At 39.4% G+C, this 17,912-nt stretch overlaps 1 protein-coding gene across 1 annotated transcript in view; it reads right to left on the bottom strand.

Annotated features, from left to right (window-relative positions):
* Positions 1-17,912, bottom strand: part of LOC308222042 (bifunctional heparan sulfate N-deacetylase/N-sulfotransferase 4) — a gene marked incomplete at its 5' end in the record, with an annotated part of 76,442 nt that overhangs the window by 38,724 nt on the left and 19,806 nt on the right. Inside the window, 2 exons of the mRNA XM_080619554.1 lie at positions 4,048-4,202; positions 9,718-9,805. Coding sequence (XP_080475680.1) covers positions 4,048-4,202; positions 9,718-9,805 — 243 coding nt within the window. The remainder of the gene's footprint in view (positions 1-4,047; positions 4,203-9,717; positions 9,806-17,912) is intronic.

Here is a 17,912-nt window from a genome sequence, read left to right as displayed (position 1 = left end):
AGCAGCAGTCTTGCTGATGCACCCAAACCAGAGAAGCTGGAATTTGAAACTCATAGTCCTGCCAAGGCAGTCTGGCTCATCTTTGCTCCCTCCAAAGTTCCCATGAGTAGGACTGGTACTTCTATGAGTGATCTAAATGTCTGAAGCAATCTGCCAAGACTGCTTCTTTCTCTCAATTATCAGCTTGGTTCAAGCAAGTGAAGATTTGCTTGAAACTCCTAACCTCTTTCGACATCTTTCCTGTTTGTACAGCAATGAGCTGCGATTGCCGTGAGTCAGCATGTGCTGCGTGTGCTTTTGCGTTTGTGAAAAACCCCTCTGCTAGGGAAAGTCCAGGTAATGCAGAATGAGCACTGCTCTCCAGGAGATATATACTCAATAAGTAAGTTTGCATTCCTGTAGCAGTTTTTCTTCGAACGCATGTTGGAAATGTGAATAAAAAGCATCCTGTGTAAGACAGACTATTTATATTACCAGGAACTTGTCTGACACAAAACTGCCAGCTTCTGATTGTGCCAAGTATTACAAGTCCTTGTTGAAGTGCCATGAGAAATAAAAGGAAACAAAACCTCAACCTGTTATAACACAACTGGCATTCTTGTCCTTAAAGGTCTCTGTTTTACAGAAACATCTAGTATTGGCCATTGTCAGAGAAAGAATAAAACAGCAACCTTTTACACTTCCATGATTCTATTATTTTAATTTCTTAAATCTCGTGACTACTGTAGATCTCTTCCCACAGCCAGTTGAACTGCAGGATTTCCCTTGGTGTAAAGACTTTTATTAGATGAAAGAGTTACCAATACAAACTCAGATAAGTTTGCTAAACCTTTTGATTTTGTCCAACAGCAGGGGGTAGAGTAAATGCAGTACTTTTTAAGATGTTACCTTCTGAAGTTAAAAACTTTGTATAAGCTTTGCATATTTTTAGTACTGGAATTTATTTCTAATACTGATGCACATAGGTGAGATTTCCTATAAGAAATACTGTGTTACTCTGTCAGTTTGAAATACTTTTTAAAGTTTCTCTCATTTGGTAAATAAATTTGCTACTTTTTTGCTTGTCAACACTCACAAAAATGGTGTATTTTACCCTTTATGGACATACGTTTTTTGTTCTCAAGGGTTACATTTCTGGGTAATTTTTATTGAATAATTATTACAGCCTTCGATTCCTTTTAGATCAATTCTAATCTTTAAAAATGTGTTGAAAAGCTCTCTAAGCTAGACAAGATGGTTCAGCAAACATGTGGTGATTGCTATTGAGATATGGGGGCTCTGTGTGTTGTTGGTGTTTGCTTTCACCTAGCAAACAGTACAAGGGGTCTTAACTAAATGGGCTTTCTGGTGTCGGTGTCGGATCCAGGATTGACAGGAACATGGGAAAAGCCAGCTTTTCACTAGTCTTACATAGAAGCCTCTCAGATACCGCCATGACTCCTATTCTAGACATGCTTTGCACAGCAGCAGACTACCAAGAGACAGGGAAGATGTTGGGATTTAAGATCTTAGGTTTCTGAGGATGTGAAATGAAGAAAGGCAGTCCAGCATGGCGGAAGCTTTACATGTCTCAGAAACACATAGACTCTGCATGCCTCTGGTACCAAATGAATCTGGAAGGTAGAGGCAGTCTTAGAGATATGCTGTCAGAGCACACTCTTGATAAGAACAAAAGTACTATTGAAGATGGACTATTTCAGAAAGATCTTAAGGTTAGGCAGAATAAATCTCATCCTGCCTGCAAAGTACGGTGTTATCCTACATATGCAGACAATTTACAAAATATTTTTAGAAGCAATCGCTAGTGGGCATATCTCCTTCCCAACATTTACTACAGATATTATTGATGGGACAAATTGGACTCTCTTTTCATCACATGTGAATACTTTGCCTTTGCTATGTGGTCACTGGTCTTCATATTCTTGGTATTTAACTGGTATATTAAAAGCTTATTTCTTTGTGGTTGGGGCAGCTCAAAAGGAAGGGAAGAGGAAGTGCTTCCTTTTAGGCAAAGAAAGTGCTGATGTGCATCAGTAGTTGGTTTATAAACAGGCGATTGAAGCCAAGGAGGGTTACTAAGCAAGTTCCAAATGAATTTGTTTTCTATGTGTCTTTCATTTATTCCTATCAGATCACAGCTGTCTTTTTAGTCAGTGACAGTTTTTGCCCTATTTCTGCCATGCTTTGGGCACATGTGCTCACAAATGGGTGCAGAAGATAATAATGTAGCAAGCAAATCAAGGGACAAAATAATGAGATACATGCTTTGGCTTCAATATATTCTACTTAGTTTTGTCAGATAAGGAAGTACAAAATAGGAGAGGAAGGATATCTTGTGATTAAAGGATGGCAGTGAAAGCTTGGTTTGTTTTGGTTTTGGGATATGTACTATCAGAGGCTTCTGTTTGTGCAATCCATTTACCTCTGTGTATCGACTGCATTGCCTATAAACAAGGAGAATAATATGTGAGATATCAGTTTGCAGAATGTAATCTAAGGCTTAATCCATTAGTGTATTTAGAGGATTTGGGAATCTTCTTATAGAAATAAAAAACCAACCACCCCCCCCACCTCCCCCGCTCAAAAAAAAAAAAAAGAAAAACATAAAAACAAGAAAGCAAAAAACCCCACAAACCAACAAAACCCCCAAAATATTGTTAGTCAAACCCAACTGATAATCAAAATAGATGTTATCTGACATTTCCTTAGCCAGGCTCTAAAGCATATAACCATATTCATCTTCATCAGGGACTGTAGCAATAGGACAAGTGGTAATGGGTTTAAACAGGGGAAGTTCAGGTTAAGTGTAAGGAAGAAGTTCTTTACTGTGAGGGTGGTGAGGCACTGGAACAGATTGCCCAGAGAAGTGGTGAATGCTCCATCCCTGGCAGTGTTCCAAGATTGGACAGAGCCTTGGGTGGCATGGTTTAGTGTGAGGCATCCCTGCCCGTGGCAGGGAGGTTGGAACTGGATGATCTTAAGGTCCTTTCCAACCCTAACTATTCTATGATTCTATGTTTTATGTAAATTAGATGACACTCGGATAGCAAAGTTCTGGGTGGTCTGCAACTCTAGCACAGTTAAAATCTTATTCCTCTGAGAAGAGATTTGACAGCAAGGGCTGTGGGAATGGGGCTGTGGATGCGGCAGCTTTGGGGCCTGTCACTCAGACACGTGTGGGCAAGGATTTTGCCAGGCAAAACTTCCCATGCTTCCTGCTTGATCCAGAGCAGTTGGACAAGAACATTTATGGAAAATGTGAGAAAGTCTCTTCCTTGCACCAACTAGATGTGAAACAGTAGAAATTATAAATATCTTAGTAACACATGAAACAGAATAATTTGGAGGGCTCTTGCTAAAGGCAGTTTCCTGGTTCTCAAACAGTTTACATGTAAGGAAATACTTTAAAGGCTGTTGATTTTACAAAGCCCCAGATACACAAAGGTATGCACATCTGCACTGAAAGCAAGACAATTAGATGTCAAATTAGCAATTAGTTGTATGTGTACAAAACTATTTAGACATCTGATATCTACATGTATCTTGTGACACAGGGGCTTCCGGCAGGCTGCTATTGTAAGCCCCCATTTTCTAGAGTATCATTACAAGATATGAATATATTCATGTAAAATAGAACGACGTCTTTTCTTTAGCTGCCAGCTGTAACACCCGTATTTCTTGCCTCTGTTCGGCAGTCTGTATGTGTACTCAAGCTCCTGCAAACCAAAGATTATGCATACAGTGTAAATACAAGAGGCAGTAACAATTATGGTTACGTACGTTTATAGCTCCGTGTGATAATACTCATTAAATACTATTTCAGGTGCACTGGCTTGTGGCTTTTTCCATGAAAGGACATTCCTTTCATGAAACCATTTCCCCCCGTGACAAATGTTTGGGGGCTGTCTTTCTAATCTTGCAGCCTTATTTGTATATCTATGTAAATATATTTCTACTTATAATGTAGATAAACATAAAAACAGCTTGGAAAGCATAACTATAATATGTCAAGGTATCGTAGTGAGCCTTTTGGTAACTTTTACTCACTATTGCAAATTCTCTGTTGAGGATCATCTGCTCCACCAGTGACGACTCATTGTGGAAGAGGTGAGGCTGCATGTGACTCCACATATGGGGAAACCACCAAAACTCATCCACAGATCTCAACAGCAGGTCATCGCCTTCATCTTCTTCCTCAGTCCCTGCAAAAGAAAGGAAAAGTAACAACAGAAAAGGCCCATAATTGTTTTTTAAACACAGAAGAGTCCGCCATAAAACCTAACGTCCTTGGCCTGGATGTGTCAGTGTTCCTGGCATGGTGTTAACTGACAGTAATTCTAACAAGAATTAGTTTTCAAGGGCTGATTGTTGTGCTGTGTAGCATGCCAGGAGCATTTAGAAGTTCAGGCTTCCCCGGAAATTGGAGATCGGATGAACTTGTACCCACTGGTATCCTGCTTTGGTCCTGCCAGATGCTGCGTAGTTGTAGCTGGACAAGGCGGCATCCCGAAGAACTGTGTGCCAGTTACAGAATACTTCAGGTTGCAAAAAACATCTAAGGTCATCAAGTCCAGCCCTAAAGCTAAACTAAACCACTAGGTCCACCACTACGCCATGTCTCCAAGTGCCACATTTACACATCTTTTAAATACCTCCAGGGTACTGGGCCACTTCCCTGGGCAGCATGTTCCAGTGCTTGACAACCTTTTTTGGTGAAGATAAGCTGCTCTCTGGATGAGAATAGAAAGCAGTTAGCTAAAATATGAACAATTATTGGTATATTTATAAACAAAGGAATATTACATAAAACCAGTCTGATTTTTGGGGGTTTTTTTAAGTGTCTGTGATCTTAGAAAACCAACAAACTACATTTTCTAAATTTTCTTTAATGTCACACTATCTGTTATCACCATAACCTGACAACTTGGATTTAACAGGACAAAACAGTGTCAGGAATATTAATGCTGGTTGCCGGGTCTGAGATTGGTGATTTTTTTGAAAACTGGCCAGAAGATGACAATCAGTCAAGTATTTAAAAAGAAACAAATGCATACATCTGTTGTTTTCTGGTTTGTCCTGACAATAATGTCACTGTCAAATACAAAATACAGGAGTAAGGAAAACATATGGGTAAAAATGAAATCTTATCAATGCCAAGAACTGCCCCCCCCCCCCCCCCCAGCTACTTTAATATTAGCCTCAATAAATCGAAATCTGATTATTTCTGGTGAAGTGTAAACCAAGTTTGCAATAGTTTCTAAATACAATGAAGTGGAAGATGTGAAGCTGTAATGGCAAAGGGGTTCGAAATGTTGTTTCCTATGCATTCAATGTCTAGCCAGGTTTAATCTTGAAGTCAAACCAGTAAAAACTCCTCTGTTAGTGAAGAGTATCTGCTTCAGGCAGAAGCAAGCATGTGCGGTTATAACAAAGAAAACCTGCCATTTGCGAAATGATACATTGCTGCTTCCACCATCTGCAGACAGGTGTCTGCAACGCTTGTTTAAATCCGGAAGGCAAAGTTACATTTCATTAGCTTAACCCTGAAATTATTCAACAATATTCAGTTTATTATCAGCCTTCTCTCTTGTTCCTTTACCATTTAAATGTTTTCTTTTAGCTTCAGTTATAGAAATAATTGTCAGGATCAGTCTACTGATGCAAACACAGATATCTTGTCTTCTTACAAGCCTTTCAGTGTTTTGCAAAACTCATTGGCAAGGAATGTTTCATGGATGTCACTGTTTACTTTTGTGGCACGAGGCAGGAATGTACAGAGGTGGCTGTTCCGTGCATTCACTCTAACTCTGTTTTCTTTTTCACTTCGGCAGTGGTTTCTGAAGAGTGCTGCTACACAAGCAGAGCATTACTTTGAAACTTTCTTCTGGTGTCACTGAATCACTTTACTCCCTTCTTTGCAGCACTCTGCAAGTTCTAAGCAAGTTGCTCCAACTGATGGGAGCGCTGCTGGAAAGAGAAGACAACCTTGTTTACAAGGTAATCCCTTATTGAAAAGAAAGGACCGATAGCTTGCCCCTTTTGCAAACGTCTGCTCCTTTGTGCAAGACTTCTTGTGCACAGTGTGCCTGAGGGAAGAAATTTAACATAGGCTTTCAAAATAGGATGGAAGAGAAAGGAATTAGGACTATGTGAAGCCATTAAAGATCTCTTTGGTAACCCAAAGGTAGAAAACTGACAGGAGGGGTGAAGAGAAAAAAAGAGAATATTTGAAATATATGAAAAGCCACAATCACCTGACTTAAGATTTAGGTTGAAGTATAATCTAATGCCTTATTAACATTCAAAGTACAGTATGGTTCTTGAAATAATTTCAGTATTAAAAACTATATTTTAAAATCCTATTTTTCCTATTAATTTCTTTGTAAAATTAGATGTAGCTAATCAATTTTGTCACTTTGTTTTACAGTAACAAAAATCAAACAAGATAAAGCATAACACTTTCGAATTTAAAGAAAAACAACCACTCCCTTCCACCCCCCATAATAGCAGAGCTGAAACTGAATGGTTGGAAGTTTAACATTTGGTGGTGGTGTTGCTTTTGAGGATAATTTTCTTCACAAGCCTTTAAAAAGAATGTTGTTTGATCTTATAAATGTTTAAGTAGCTTATTTCAAAAGAATTTCATACCAAAGTTTAATGGAGCATTTAGTGAATGCTAATATTGTTTAAATATTTTATCTCAATCCTTATTCAGAGTACTGGAAGCAAAACAAGGGATTTTGAGGTTTTAATTTCTTGTGCAGTCAACATTCTTTATGTAACTTTCCATCTTCATTTTAATGTAAAATCTGAAAAATGCAGAATACCTACAAGCAAGGAGGTGAACATGTATGTGTTTTGAGATGCAGTATGCACTTTACGCAGGTATGTAATAATTCAAAGTTTATTTGCACATGATAAATAATCCCTTATTTTAAAGCTGTAACCATAACTTGGACATCTTGTTTGAGCTCAAAACTGAAAGTAAGTTTGAAGTTGCTATCAATAACCTTACAAATCTTAAATGCAAATACAGAGAACATTTTAATTTCTGTTGCCACTGCATGAACAAGTAGAAACATGTTTGCTAGAACAGCATAATTAGTAGGTTCTGCTCAGTTTTTTGCTAATAGTGTTATGCCTACAGTGCATAGTTCACCAGTGGCACAGAAGGGTGTGGTGGTGGTGGTGGTGAGATGATGGGCAGTGAGGCTGATGTGTCAGCTGTTGTAGTTATGTGCAGGCATACCAACTGGAATTGGTATTTGTAGTACAGATGTCATCAACATCTTCTGATGGAAATGTATAACTTTAATCTGCCAACACATTCCTACACTTGTCTCCCTCCTGCAGTCTTAAAATGATCCAAGTTTTGGAAAGGAAAGAAGAAAATCACACATTAAGGAAGTCAGTAAGGCACAGCAGTTGAAATGCACAAATAAAACATTTAATATCTGATACTAAAAGCCGCTATATGTAAACAAGCCACATTTATGGTAATTAAAGAATACCTTTACGTGGTTTATTTCTATTGACTCAATAAAGTGTATATGGTATGGAGAATACTTTGAAACCTTTCCACTAAGCTGATATGACAAAACGCCACCACCAACCTCTAAATGAAGTGTTCACTTAAAAATTCAGATGCATAGCTGAGTATAGGCAGCAGCAGGTCCCTTAAAGGGGGCAGTAACATGCTTAAATTCATTAAGTAGTTCTGCAAACTACTAAGAACTCTTGATAACTCTTAGAACTCTTAAGTAGTTCATTTTTGTAATCCTCGAGAGCATTAGGAGGACAGGCACACAGGCACATCTATTTTCTCTCTCTACGGCAGTAGGAACTTGGAAATTAGTTAGCATTGTATCAGCTGGGCAAGGAAACCTGTGACAACAATATGGGGGCCTTTGGGATGAAGGAAGAAAAGAATGTATTTGGCAGGTCATAGGTTTGATTTTGTTGAAAGGCTGCATGGTGTACGCCAACCACTGTCCATGTCATGCTATTTATAGTATTCTCCCCGAATTACCTTTCCCTGCAGTGGACACTGTAACGACAGATACCACCTTCACTCTGTAGATGGCCACAACCGAGCAGCATCCCATGGTACAGCGGCTCAGAGCCTTGGGCTACTTCTGTTTGTTTTGATGTGTTATGTGTGTGCCAAATTAATCTTCAAAAGAATAACTACATAGGCAGGTAAAGATGAAGTGAGAAGAATGTTGAAGTTCGGTCTCCCAAGTTACTTTCTGATCACAGGTCTGCCACTGGTTTGTTATATGACCCCGGGCAAGTAATTCCATCTCTCTCTACCTCTTATTTTTCTCAGGCTTTTCAGCGTATGTCTTTAGTTCATAAGGTTTCCTGGGCAGCAGTTGCTTAGCATTGCATGCTTGCACAAGGGGAAAACAGCCTGGACTTTGAAAGCAATAGGGATGCAAATACATCATTCTCTACTCAATCTACATTCTCCTTACTTCTCTCTACTCATCCCTCAAATGCTTCCTCATCTCTCCTTCTTCCAGGGACCTCGTACTCTTCTAACGGGTGGTGAAACAGAGCCATGAGAGCTGGGTAAGATCATCTGTTTGGTGCTCAAATACCTGCTATGAGGGTAAGTACAGCTACATCTAAATTGTGAGGGGTGACCTGCCTTACTCCACAGCTACCGCATGGCCTGTGACAGCTGGGGCTGCATCATTCCGAGCTTTTAAACTTACCTTCCTATCCTTTTGCTGCTGTAATGCCTCCTCCTCTCTTCTAGATAAACTTCTCAGCTTCCCTAGCATAACTCGGTAAGAGTTGCTAAATGTGGCTGAATGGGTTGGCAGCTGAGGATTTTGGAGGTGATCTTCAAAGGTGGGAAGGGCATGGGGCTTAGAATGGAGAAGGACAGGAAGTGTCTCCTTTGAAATGAGTCTCTACGTATCTCTTTTTTTTTGCCTTAGCAGTACAGGGGAGCAGCACAGCTCAAGTGGCAGCAGAGAGAAGCCTGAGTGGAGATGCTGCAAAGTATTAAGGAGAGAGCAAAGGAGGAGGGGAAAAAAAAAACCCAAAACTAAAAAATGGTGCATTGTGTTGTGGAGAAATGGAGCAAAAGACAGAAAGGACTCAGGAGGAGGAGCTGTTAAAATGCCTCATCTTCCACAGAAACACAGTGCAAGTGTGCAACTCATTACTGCATGGAATGTGAAAGGAGCAGGGTTTGAAATTTCTTTTCATTTTGTTTTCTTTTATCATCCCTTTTGATTTGCAGACCACTGAGATAGATGACCTTTACAGTCATAACAAAATGTTGTGCATCCCATTCAAACACTTCTGCCTTTTCAGAGGTTGAGAGACACGACTTTAGCGATCTTTTGTATTTTATCACATCTGTCCTACTTGAAAAACCCTAGTATGTCTTCCATGCTGTCCTATCTTTAGTGAAATTATAGATATCTCAGCAGCTACTTTGCATCCTTTATAACTCCAAGATTTACTACCACACATCTTTCAGAAAAGCACCTAAGGACATCTATATGTTCCAGAGAAGCTCATACATAGCTTTGCCCTTTGAACACTGAATTAGACACTGATGCTAAAATGGTGGAGCATGTATTTCCCACTGCTTCAACGAGTCAACATGTTTCTTAAAAAGGGCATATTTAAAGCTAGGTTTAAAGTCCTGATACCTATTTTACTGCCACTACCTGAAAGCATGAAGTTCCTTCTTACCTGTGTGGTAAAATTTTCCTGAAAATCCAAGGTTGAAGGTAAAATTTGCAACCTGAGTGCGCAGTAAATTTTGAGTTTCTAGTAAAGCCTGAAATAAATAAGAAATGAACATGCATTTAGAAAAATGAGTATTATTTTTTGGAATGCCTCATTTTACAGGTTATGTCCACTTGAGGAGATACAAAGAAGAAGACCCTGCTAAATGTTTCACATTTTATTTTGGGCTCGTTCTTTTTTATAAGACCATTACAGTGAGCTTAATTTGTTCTATCAGTGTTTGATGGTCTTGTAATGCTAGTAATAGTACCTAAGTACCAAAGGTGGTGATAGTTCTGTACCTCGGACCAAGATAGTGAACACTGTTTGCAGTGATCTATGGCAGGACTTGAATTCCATCATTCAGATATACTAAATCACTAAGCCACTCATGCTTTGGTTGTTAATGAAGCTTGATGAAAGTACTTAAAACCCAAAGTAAAATTAGGAATGCTACTTGCTATTCAAATGTAGAGGTGTTGGGATTTACTTGCCTGCAGAAACATTTTTGATTGTGTCTGATTACCAAATTCATGCTAAAGTGTGAATGAGCAAAACTCCAATTTCGACCTATGGCAGAAGTAGCGTTTGTGTCAGAAATGAAAACCCGCTTTTTTTATTCTGTCCTCCAAGCAAAAGGTAAGACCTGTCTAATTGACATGGAGGAAATGGGTATTGCTTATAGAAGAAATAGGTGCCTTGGTCACCGTTTTTCTTGGACACATTTCCAACTATTAGAGAAAGGATGGTTCAGCCTGCATGAGTTATCTACATTTACTGTTAGTTGTCAGCTCTGCACTGCTGCTAAAGATAGTCTTTGCTGCACGGATATCTGTCTGCTTTCAGTCACCAGCCCACATAATCTGGACGTGCTACATATGTGAGATGGATAGTGCACTTATCTCCCTATTGTGCTTGCCAGTGTTGAATGGGTTATAAGCTCTATTTTCATCAATTTTCTGTGTCTCCATTATGTGGCTCTTGAGAACTTTTCCCATTATCAATTAATAACGTTTCTATTGATTGAATGTTCATGTTCTTGCACAGTTCAAAGACAAAATGAATGCAGTGATTTACGCACAGTCTGAGTCCAGCTAATGTTTCCTTTCATTTGAAAAAATCACATTTTGTATGGTCCTTAGTAATTTCACTTAACATTACAGGAAAATAGCTTTACCTTTTTTCTCAACCCACTGGTCTAATTTAAACAACAACAACAGATTCTACTTATGACCACAATCTAAATACATCTCCAGGCCACTGTGAATAATGAAACCAGGGTTTAAGTGGCTGAGGTGCCAACTGGTGGCCTGTGCAATCATCATTCAGAGTGGAGCCAAACTAAGCAGGTCAGGTTTTGGTGGTCTCATGATTTATCAGATTTCCTTTGTATTGCAGTGTTTTGGGAGGTGCTGTCAGCTTCTGTCAGCATTTGCTGCAGGATATTAGCTGTTCAAAGTTACTGACTCCCACCTAATGAGGCATATTGGGCAAACTACATGTTGGAGCACAAGCTTCTTCTGAAGCATCATTTGCTAACGGCTGCCTTCTAAAGAGGCAGCTCGGGAATGTAACACAGGATATTGTCAGACTGTGCATCTGCCTTAATTTCTTAAACAGACACATTTCCTGGGTGTTTAGGAAGATGTAAAACAAAGATAGTGGTTATTGGCTACAACAGTCATCAAGCAAATTCCTTCCTTTGCTAATGGAAATCAAGCAATCTAGTGACAGTAAACCTTGTGATTTAGAATTAAATATCAAGATAACAGTATGGTTTGCAGCCTATCTTGCCAGGCATTTAGTAAGTGGGTTATTTCAATCCTGTGACGATTTCACATATGGGACTATATTTGCATAATATAAAACAACTAAATGTTCACCAAAATGTAAAACTATAGAGATAAACCCCACTGTTAGCAAAGACATTGAGAAAAATCCCCAGTTGGTAAAAACTGGCACTAAATTGACACCATTAAATTCACAAGCATAGAAACTGAGTCATTGTATTTAGAACATAATTTTCCAAGCAATCTAGAGCATTTTACAGATGTTGAGAAAGACTGATGGTCTGAGCAAAATCAGTTCAATTTTCTTTTGAGGAATGAACATCTTGAGAAATTATCATCACTTAACATATAGTATAAGAAGGTACATGAAGCAAATACCATTTTATCTTGTTGATTTTTCTCTTTGATTTCCCTCACACTCACATCTCGATAACATGATAGAGCTGTGGGATAGGCAGATGCCTTCCAGCCTGATGTAGTCTCTTTAAAAACACAGAGCGAGAATTAAGATGTAAATCCTGTAACCTGCAGTGTGTCAAGCATTCTCTGTCAGAAGGGCAAATGTGTAACTCAAACTGGATTTTGCTTGGTCCTAAAGATTTTTTTTATTTCAATTTCTTTATATGCATATTAATTTCTATAATATGCAACTAAATTTCATTTTCATGACCTTACCTGATTTTGATAATAAGAAGGTATTTTCAGCTAGTCATTCCAAACATATTTTGTCATTACTTTCCTGTTTGGGGCGGGGGGGGGTTTAATGTCTTCCACATCCTTAATCTAAAAAGCAGTCTCTGTTGATGTGATTAGGGTCTGCTTTCCTCATTTTTAAAAAACATATATTCAAACAAAATTGCTAACAACTCATATTGCCTTCAGTGGTAATTTTGCACCAGAGATAATGAGAGCTTTTGTCTCCTGTAGGTACAGACTTTAAGGGCACGCAGCATAGAAAAGTACCACAGCAGGAGAAGAGCAGACAACTTTCTTCCATCGCCCCTCTCGCATTCTCTCAGGTGGGTGGATTTGAACCCCTGCTTGTTTGCCTGTCTGTGAGGACAGCTGCAAACACTGCTGCGTGGACAGTCCTGTGGCTCCTGGATGAAGCAGGATGGAGGAGCTGCACATCCCTGGCATCCAGTGCCCAACACCTTTCTGGGATTTGCGCAGCCTTCCTGTGAGGCAAGGTGTTTATTTTATTTTGAAGGGTTTGCCGGATGCAGAAGGGCTATTGAATTTTAACAGCTGGAAATCCTGCCCAATGCCAAGTGCAAACACATCTGTTCACATTTTGCCTGGTCCTGCTGTTCCATCCCCAGCTCCCTTTGGCAGCCCTCATTCCCCTGTCCCACCTCTATCCCATGCTGACCTCAGGACTCTGGTGCCAGCACTGAGGGAGAGGTGGTAGGGACTGCCCACAACTTCAAACTTCAGCAGAAGAGAAATTCATGGGGGGGGGGGGGGGGGGGGGGGAGGAGGGAAGGGCATGGCAAATCTAATTTTGTAGAAAATATTTTTCTCCTAAATATTTCATCTGACCACAGTATTTAAGTTATCTCTACCACTGTGTGTTTTTTCCTCAGAGTTGGTGGGATTGCCTTTTTTTCCTCTGAGTACTGGAGCTTAAAAGAGATGTAAGTGGAGGAAAGCATGTGAGAACACAATTACTGTTCCCCGTTGAACTCATAGGAGTATGTTAAAGGAACAGCTGGAAATCACTGTTGCTTTAGTTTCAGACAGTTAAATAGATCATGCTAAATAATTATTCTTCTCCATGAAAAGAACCATGGAGCACACCTGCACATGGACAAACAGGCCTATCTCACTGCCAGGCCAAGTAAACTATGGGGTATTTTTGAGGTAATTCAAGCCATTCTTTCAAATACAAAACCTTAATTGCCTGAAATCTCTCAAAACTTGTGGGTTTCATTTTATTAACTGACTCTTTGCTTTGCCAATGAGGCTTCTCTCTGACAGTCACAAGATATGGTTTCTTCTTTATATTGCATTTACATTCATCAGTCTTTGCTGTTAATCCATATAAATACCTTTATAGAGTTGAAGTTGCAGTGTCTTCATAATTGGTGCATCTATTAAGAAGAAGTGATATTTTCCTGCTATGTCCTTGTTAATGAGAACTCTACCCTTCATTTACATAATAAACTTTTTGGGGCAATATCTGCAGTAGCATTTCGTGCCTAATAAGAAGCAATTTGCTTTCCTTTATTAAGTACATTAAAACTTCATGCCCAGACATCAGCAACTGTAAACATTTGATTCTGCTTAAATTTAATGCACCAAGGCATTTTGCTCTGCCATATTAGGTTTATTTATGTGCTATGTTCTGGATTGTTAGCTGCTAATGAGGCTTCAGCTCTTATTGCTCTGAGGCCTGAACACTAACCTCATTTTAATGAGTTCATTATTTGCTGCCTTCTGAATGGAAGACAACAAATTTTCCTTTTAATTAAAGGTCAAAACACCTCTGGCTAAGGAAAGTGTAGAGGTTATCAAATCCTTAGAGAAGGTAAAAGAATGACTTTTTCTAATTTTGATGGCAAGCATGGGAAGGCCGGCTGAGGTAGAAGGTGTTTCTCTGGGGACCAAAACTCCAAATCTAAGCTAAGTGACAACGACACTAAAACGTCATACTAGTCTTCCCAAGACTTTGTAAAAACAACAACAAAAAAAAAAACCCACCCCAACAAACCCAAAACAAACCCAAAACAAACCCTGAAAGTCACCTAAAGTAATTAAAGAGGCTTTACTCCTAAACCAAAGGTCTGCCTGGATCAATACTGCTGCTAAAGCATGAGTCCTTCTTTGGATATGCAATGATTTGTAGGGTGCAGAGGACACATGCCAGATTAATTAAGCCAACAAAGGTTAATCTTGTATTTCTTATCAGGGAAAGTGAGGCAAATGTGATCAATATTGGGGGCTTTTTGTAGGGAGCCAGCGGTATAGGCAACAGTGTGTGTGTCTGTGCAAATGCACATAAAAGGGATTGGTGATCCCTTTCTTTGAAAATAGGGAGTGGAAACTTTAGCTAAACCAAAAAAGGATTAAATTCAGGAATTAATACACAGATCCTTGTCCTTCATCCAGCATTTTACACCAGGTCATCATCTTAAAGGCAGGCTAACAGATATTGCTTCATGTGCCTCTCATTCAAGAAACTGCTCACATCATAGGTAATAGTGTTAGAGACGGGGGATATTTGGGAAGAAGGGACCAGTGTCTGTGAGAACAGTTGGTGAAAACTTAATATCTGGTTTTGGAGGAAAATCCTAATACCTCGCGAAACACAGAGATTGTTTAGCATGAAGACTGATATTGTCAAAATGTCCTTCTAGCAGCTCTAAACATTATTTCTGCAAAAAAGAACCAAATTCCTGACTTTGGCATGTGTTTTAGGGACCTTCCCAGAGTTGCTGAATGTGTCCAAGAGCATCAGGAGAAGCCTAGGAGGGACTCGAGTTTTGCAGGACTCAACATTACCCCAGTGTGGAGCAGGAAGCCAAGCACTTCTTTTGGGGCTCCTGCTCATGTATGTGGCCTCCCAGAGGCAATATTGTGAATGTGAATTTTGGAAACCAGCAAAAACGCAAGGTTCATGTCTCTGTGGCAGGGATCTCTGTGGTCCTCTGCCCAGGGGCCCCAGCCTATGGGGCACTCCTCTACATGGAGCTCCCTAAGGAAACATGATCCTAAGTTACTCCATGGCCGGTCTCTAAGGACTGCGCAATGTGGAGAGCAGATGAGAAAGGTTGTAGTTCTTCCTACAGTTTAGAAGGAGATCAAGGGAAGGAGGGGAAGTTTGATATTTCTATATTTCTGCTCTTCAGTGTAACTATAATTTGCTGTCATCATGAATTATTTTGCTTCCACAGACTCATTCTAGGAAGCGCTTCTGGTGCGGGAGGATGTGCCAGTGTCTGGCATGTCAGGACTGCATGACCAAGGTTACATTGCCTCATCACCATCCTGAGGGATATGACTGAGAGTCTTGTCAAAAATGAGCTAACTTGCCATTACTCAAAGTCATCATTAATTTGGGAATGGATCCTAGCACTGGACAGTGATTCCACTGCTGCAGGTTTGTTTTTTTTCTTTCATATGTGTGTGCATAAAGTATGTATATATATGCTCATTATATACACATTTATTTATATGTAGAGCGGAAATAAAGTATGTGCATATATAGAAATGTAGCTAAACCAGTAAAACTTTTTATACATGATGTTTGTATGCATTGCATAGTAAACAGAATTTTTGCCTGGGACAGGTTGCCCAGAAACGGTAAGGAATCTCTGTCCTTTGAGATATTATCTGATCTAACTTTGAAGTTACCTCTGCTTTGAGTGGGGGTTTAGACTAGATCACCTCCAGAAATCCCTTCTAACCAAAATTATGTTAAGATTTGATGACAGTTTTGCCTGGATTTTTCACTTCAAGACAGTTTTCTCAGGCTTGTTAATAATACCAAGAAGCCTTGTAATGCATTTATTCATTTTTGTTCTTAACATCTGTCCTTAATGCTGTTGCAGTTATATAGCCTGAGGTTCATTCCCAAGCTGCTCTGTGAAATTTGCTGGTGGTCTGTGAGAAGTTGGAGAACTACGAAGTAGTAGTTTTGCTCTTTATTTCCAGCTGCAAGTTTGTAGAGAAAAAAAAAGCAAAGAATACTTTCAGCAGTGCTTTTTCCACTGCGAGCAGCTGCTGTCAGGATGTGATTTTTGATTGCCTCTTCCCGCCCCCTCACACAAATTTATGCTAAAAAAAAATCTGACAATGCCTTATGTGGTCTTGGCAATCTTCAAAGCAAATGCAATCTTTGTAGGACTACCATGAAATAGTAATAATCAAAATAACTATCATAAAAATGATGTGAAAAAGCTAGTTACTGTTTCTCTGTTAGGAAAACCAAATTTAAAAACATAATAAAAAAGAAGAGATATCTAGCCTGGCATCACTGACAGGGTCATTGCAAAGCCAGGACTCCAGGTTCCTTAGTTTTTAGCTTTCAGTTTGGAGCACAAATTTCTGCCATAAGGGGGACAATGAAATCAGTTATATCTGCACTTCTTAAAACCTAACTCAGTGAGAAATTTATAAACCCAGTGAAGCTGAGTCATTGATTCCTGTGTGGTGAAGATTTCAGCCCACTTTGCATGCTTGTAACAGAATTTTAAATCAGAAAATTCTTTCATACTATAATATAGGAATTATAAAGAATTCACATTATTGACTTCCTGGCTAGATTTTGAAAGGAGTTTTGGGGTTAGTCAAAACTTTAATGAGATTTTGGAATCCCATTTGGCTACACCAAACCTGATTTGAATAGCTGTTAATGAGGCACCAGATCAACGGACAGCTCTCAACCCTCACAGATTTACATTCCCTCTTCAGACACTGTTTGCCCAGAAAATTCCCAGTGCTGGCTGCAGACCACTCAGTGCAGCCAGTGGGGCAAGCAGCACTTCGGCCATTGTCCTGCCTTCCTGAGATGTGGGACTTCACTTTTTTTTGGTATTTATTTCTGTGAAGTACTATGCTAATGTGTAATGCTATATAAATAATTAATAGGGAGGGCTCTGGTGGTGCTGAACACAGCCAGCTCTATCTGCAGATCTATTTTTTATTATAGAGCTACTCCTTGAGTCTGTTTAGCATTTCCCTTGAGTAGCTGTCTTAGTGTGAGGTCTGAGAGGATATGTGGGTTTATTTGAAGTGAGAAAAAACCCTCATGTTTTGCTTTCATATGTAATATGCTTATTGCAAACAGCAAAATTCATTTTTCCTTTATGAGTGGAATATCCAGTTTGTCAGATCTACTTCTGCTGCCATTTTGTGACTCAAACCTAAAGTCAAGAAACTGTCCAGGGTCTAATTGCATGTAATTCATCACAGAGGAAGGCATCTGTTCCAGTAAAGGTTCTGGTAGTTTGAGATGAATTAGATGAATCTGTTGATGCTGTAGCAAGTTTACTATCTATTCATGACTAACTGGCTAATCACTTGAGAACTCAGAAGGCTTTTGGTTAAGTATTACAGGAGAGTTGATGCTAGGACAGCGACGCAGGCATTGAGAGCACCTTGCCCTACTACACACGTGAAGGTACATGAATAAATAAATAGCCATGGCAATTATTCAGTCTCTCTTCTTGGAAAAGGGAATTCATAGCCAACCATCTTGTACTTGTTAGAAAATCTAGCAACAAAAATCTCAAATAAAGAGCAAGGGGATAGTCTAACAGGGCAAAAAGTATGAATTAAGAATAAAGAGCACTAATGAAAAGCAGGGTTTCTTTTAAGCAGGACCCTGTAGATGAGTCAGTGGGATTGCTTCCAATTCTCCAGCCA

The sequence above is a fragment of the Psittacula echo genome, assembly GCF_963264785.1.
Source record: "Psittacula echo genome assembly, chromosome: 1".
In the NCBI taxonomy this organism is placed as follows: Eukaryota; Metazoa; Chordata; class Aves; order Psittaciformes; family Psittacidae; genus Psittacula; species Psittacula echo.
This window is presented reverse-complemented; position numbering and strand designations above follow the sequence as displayed.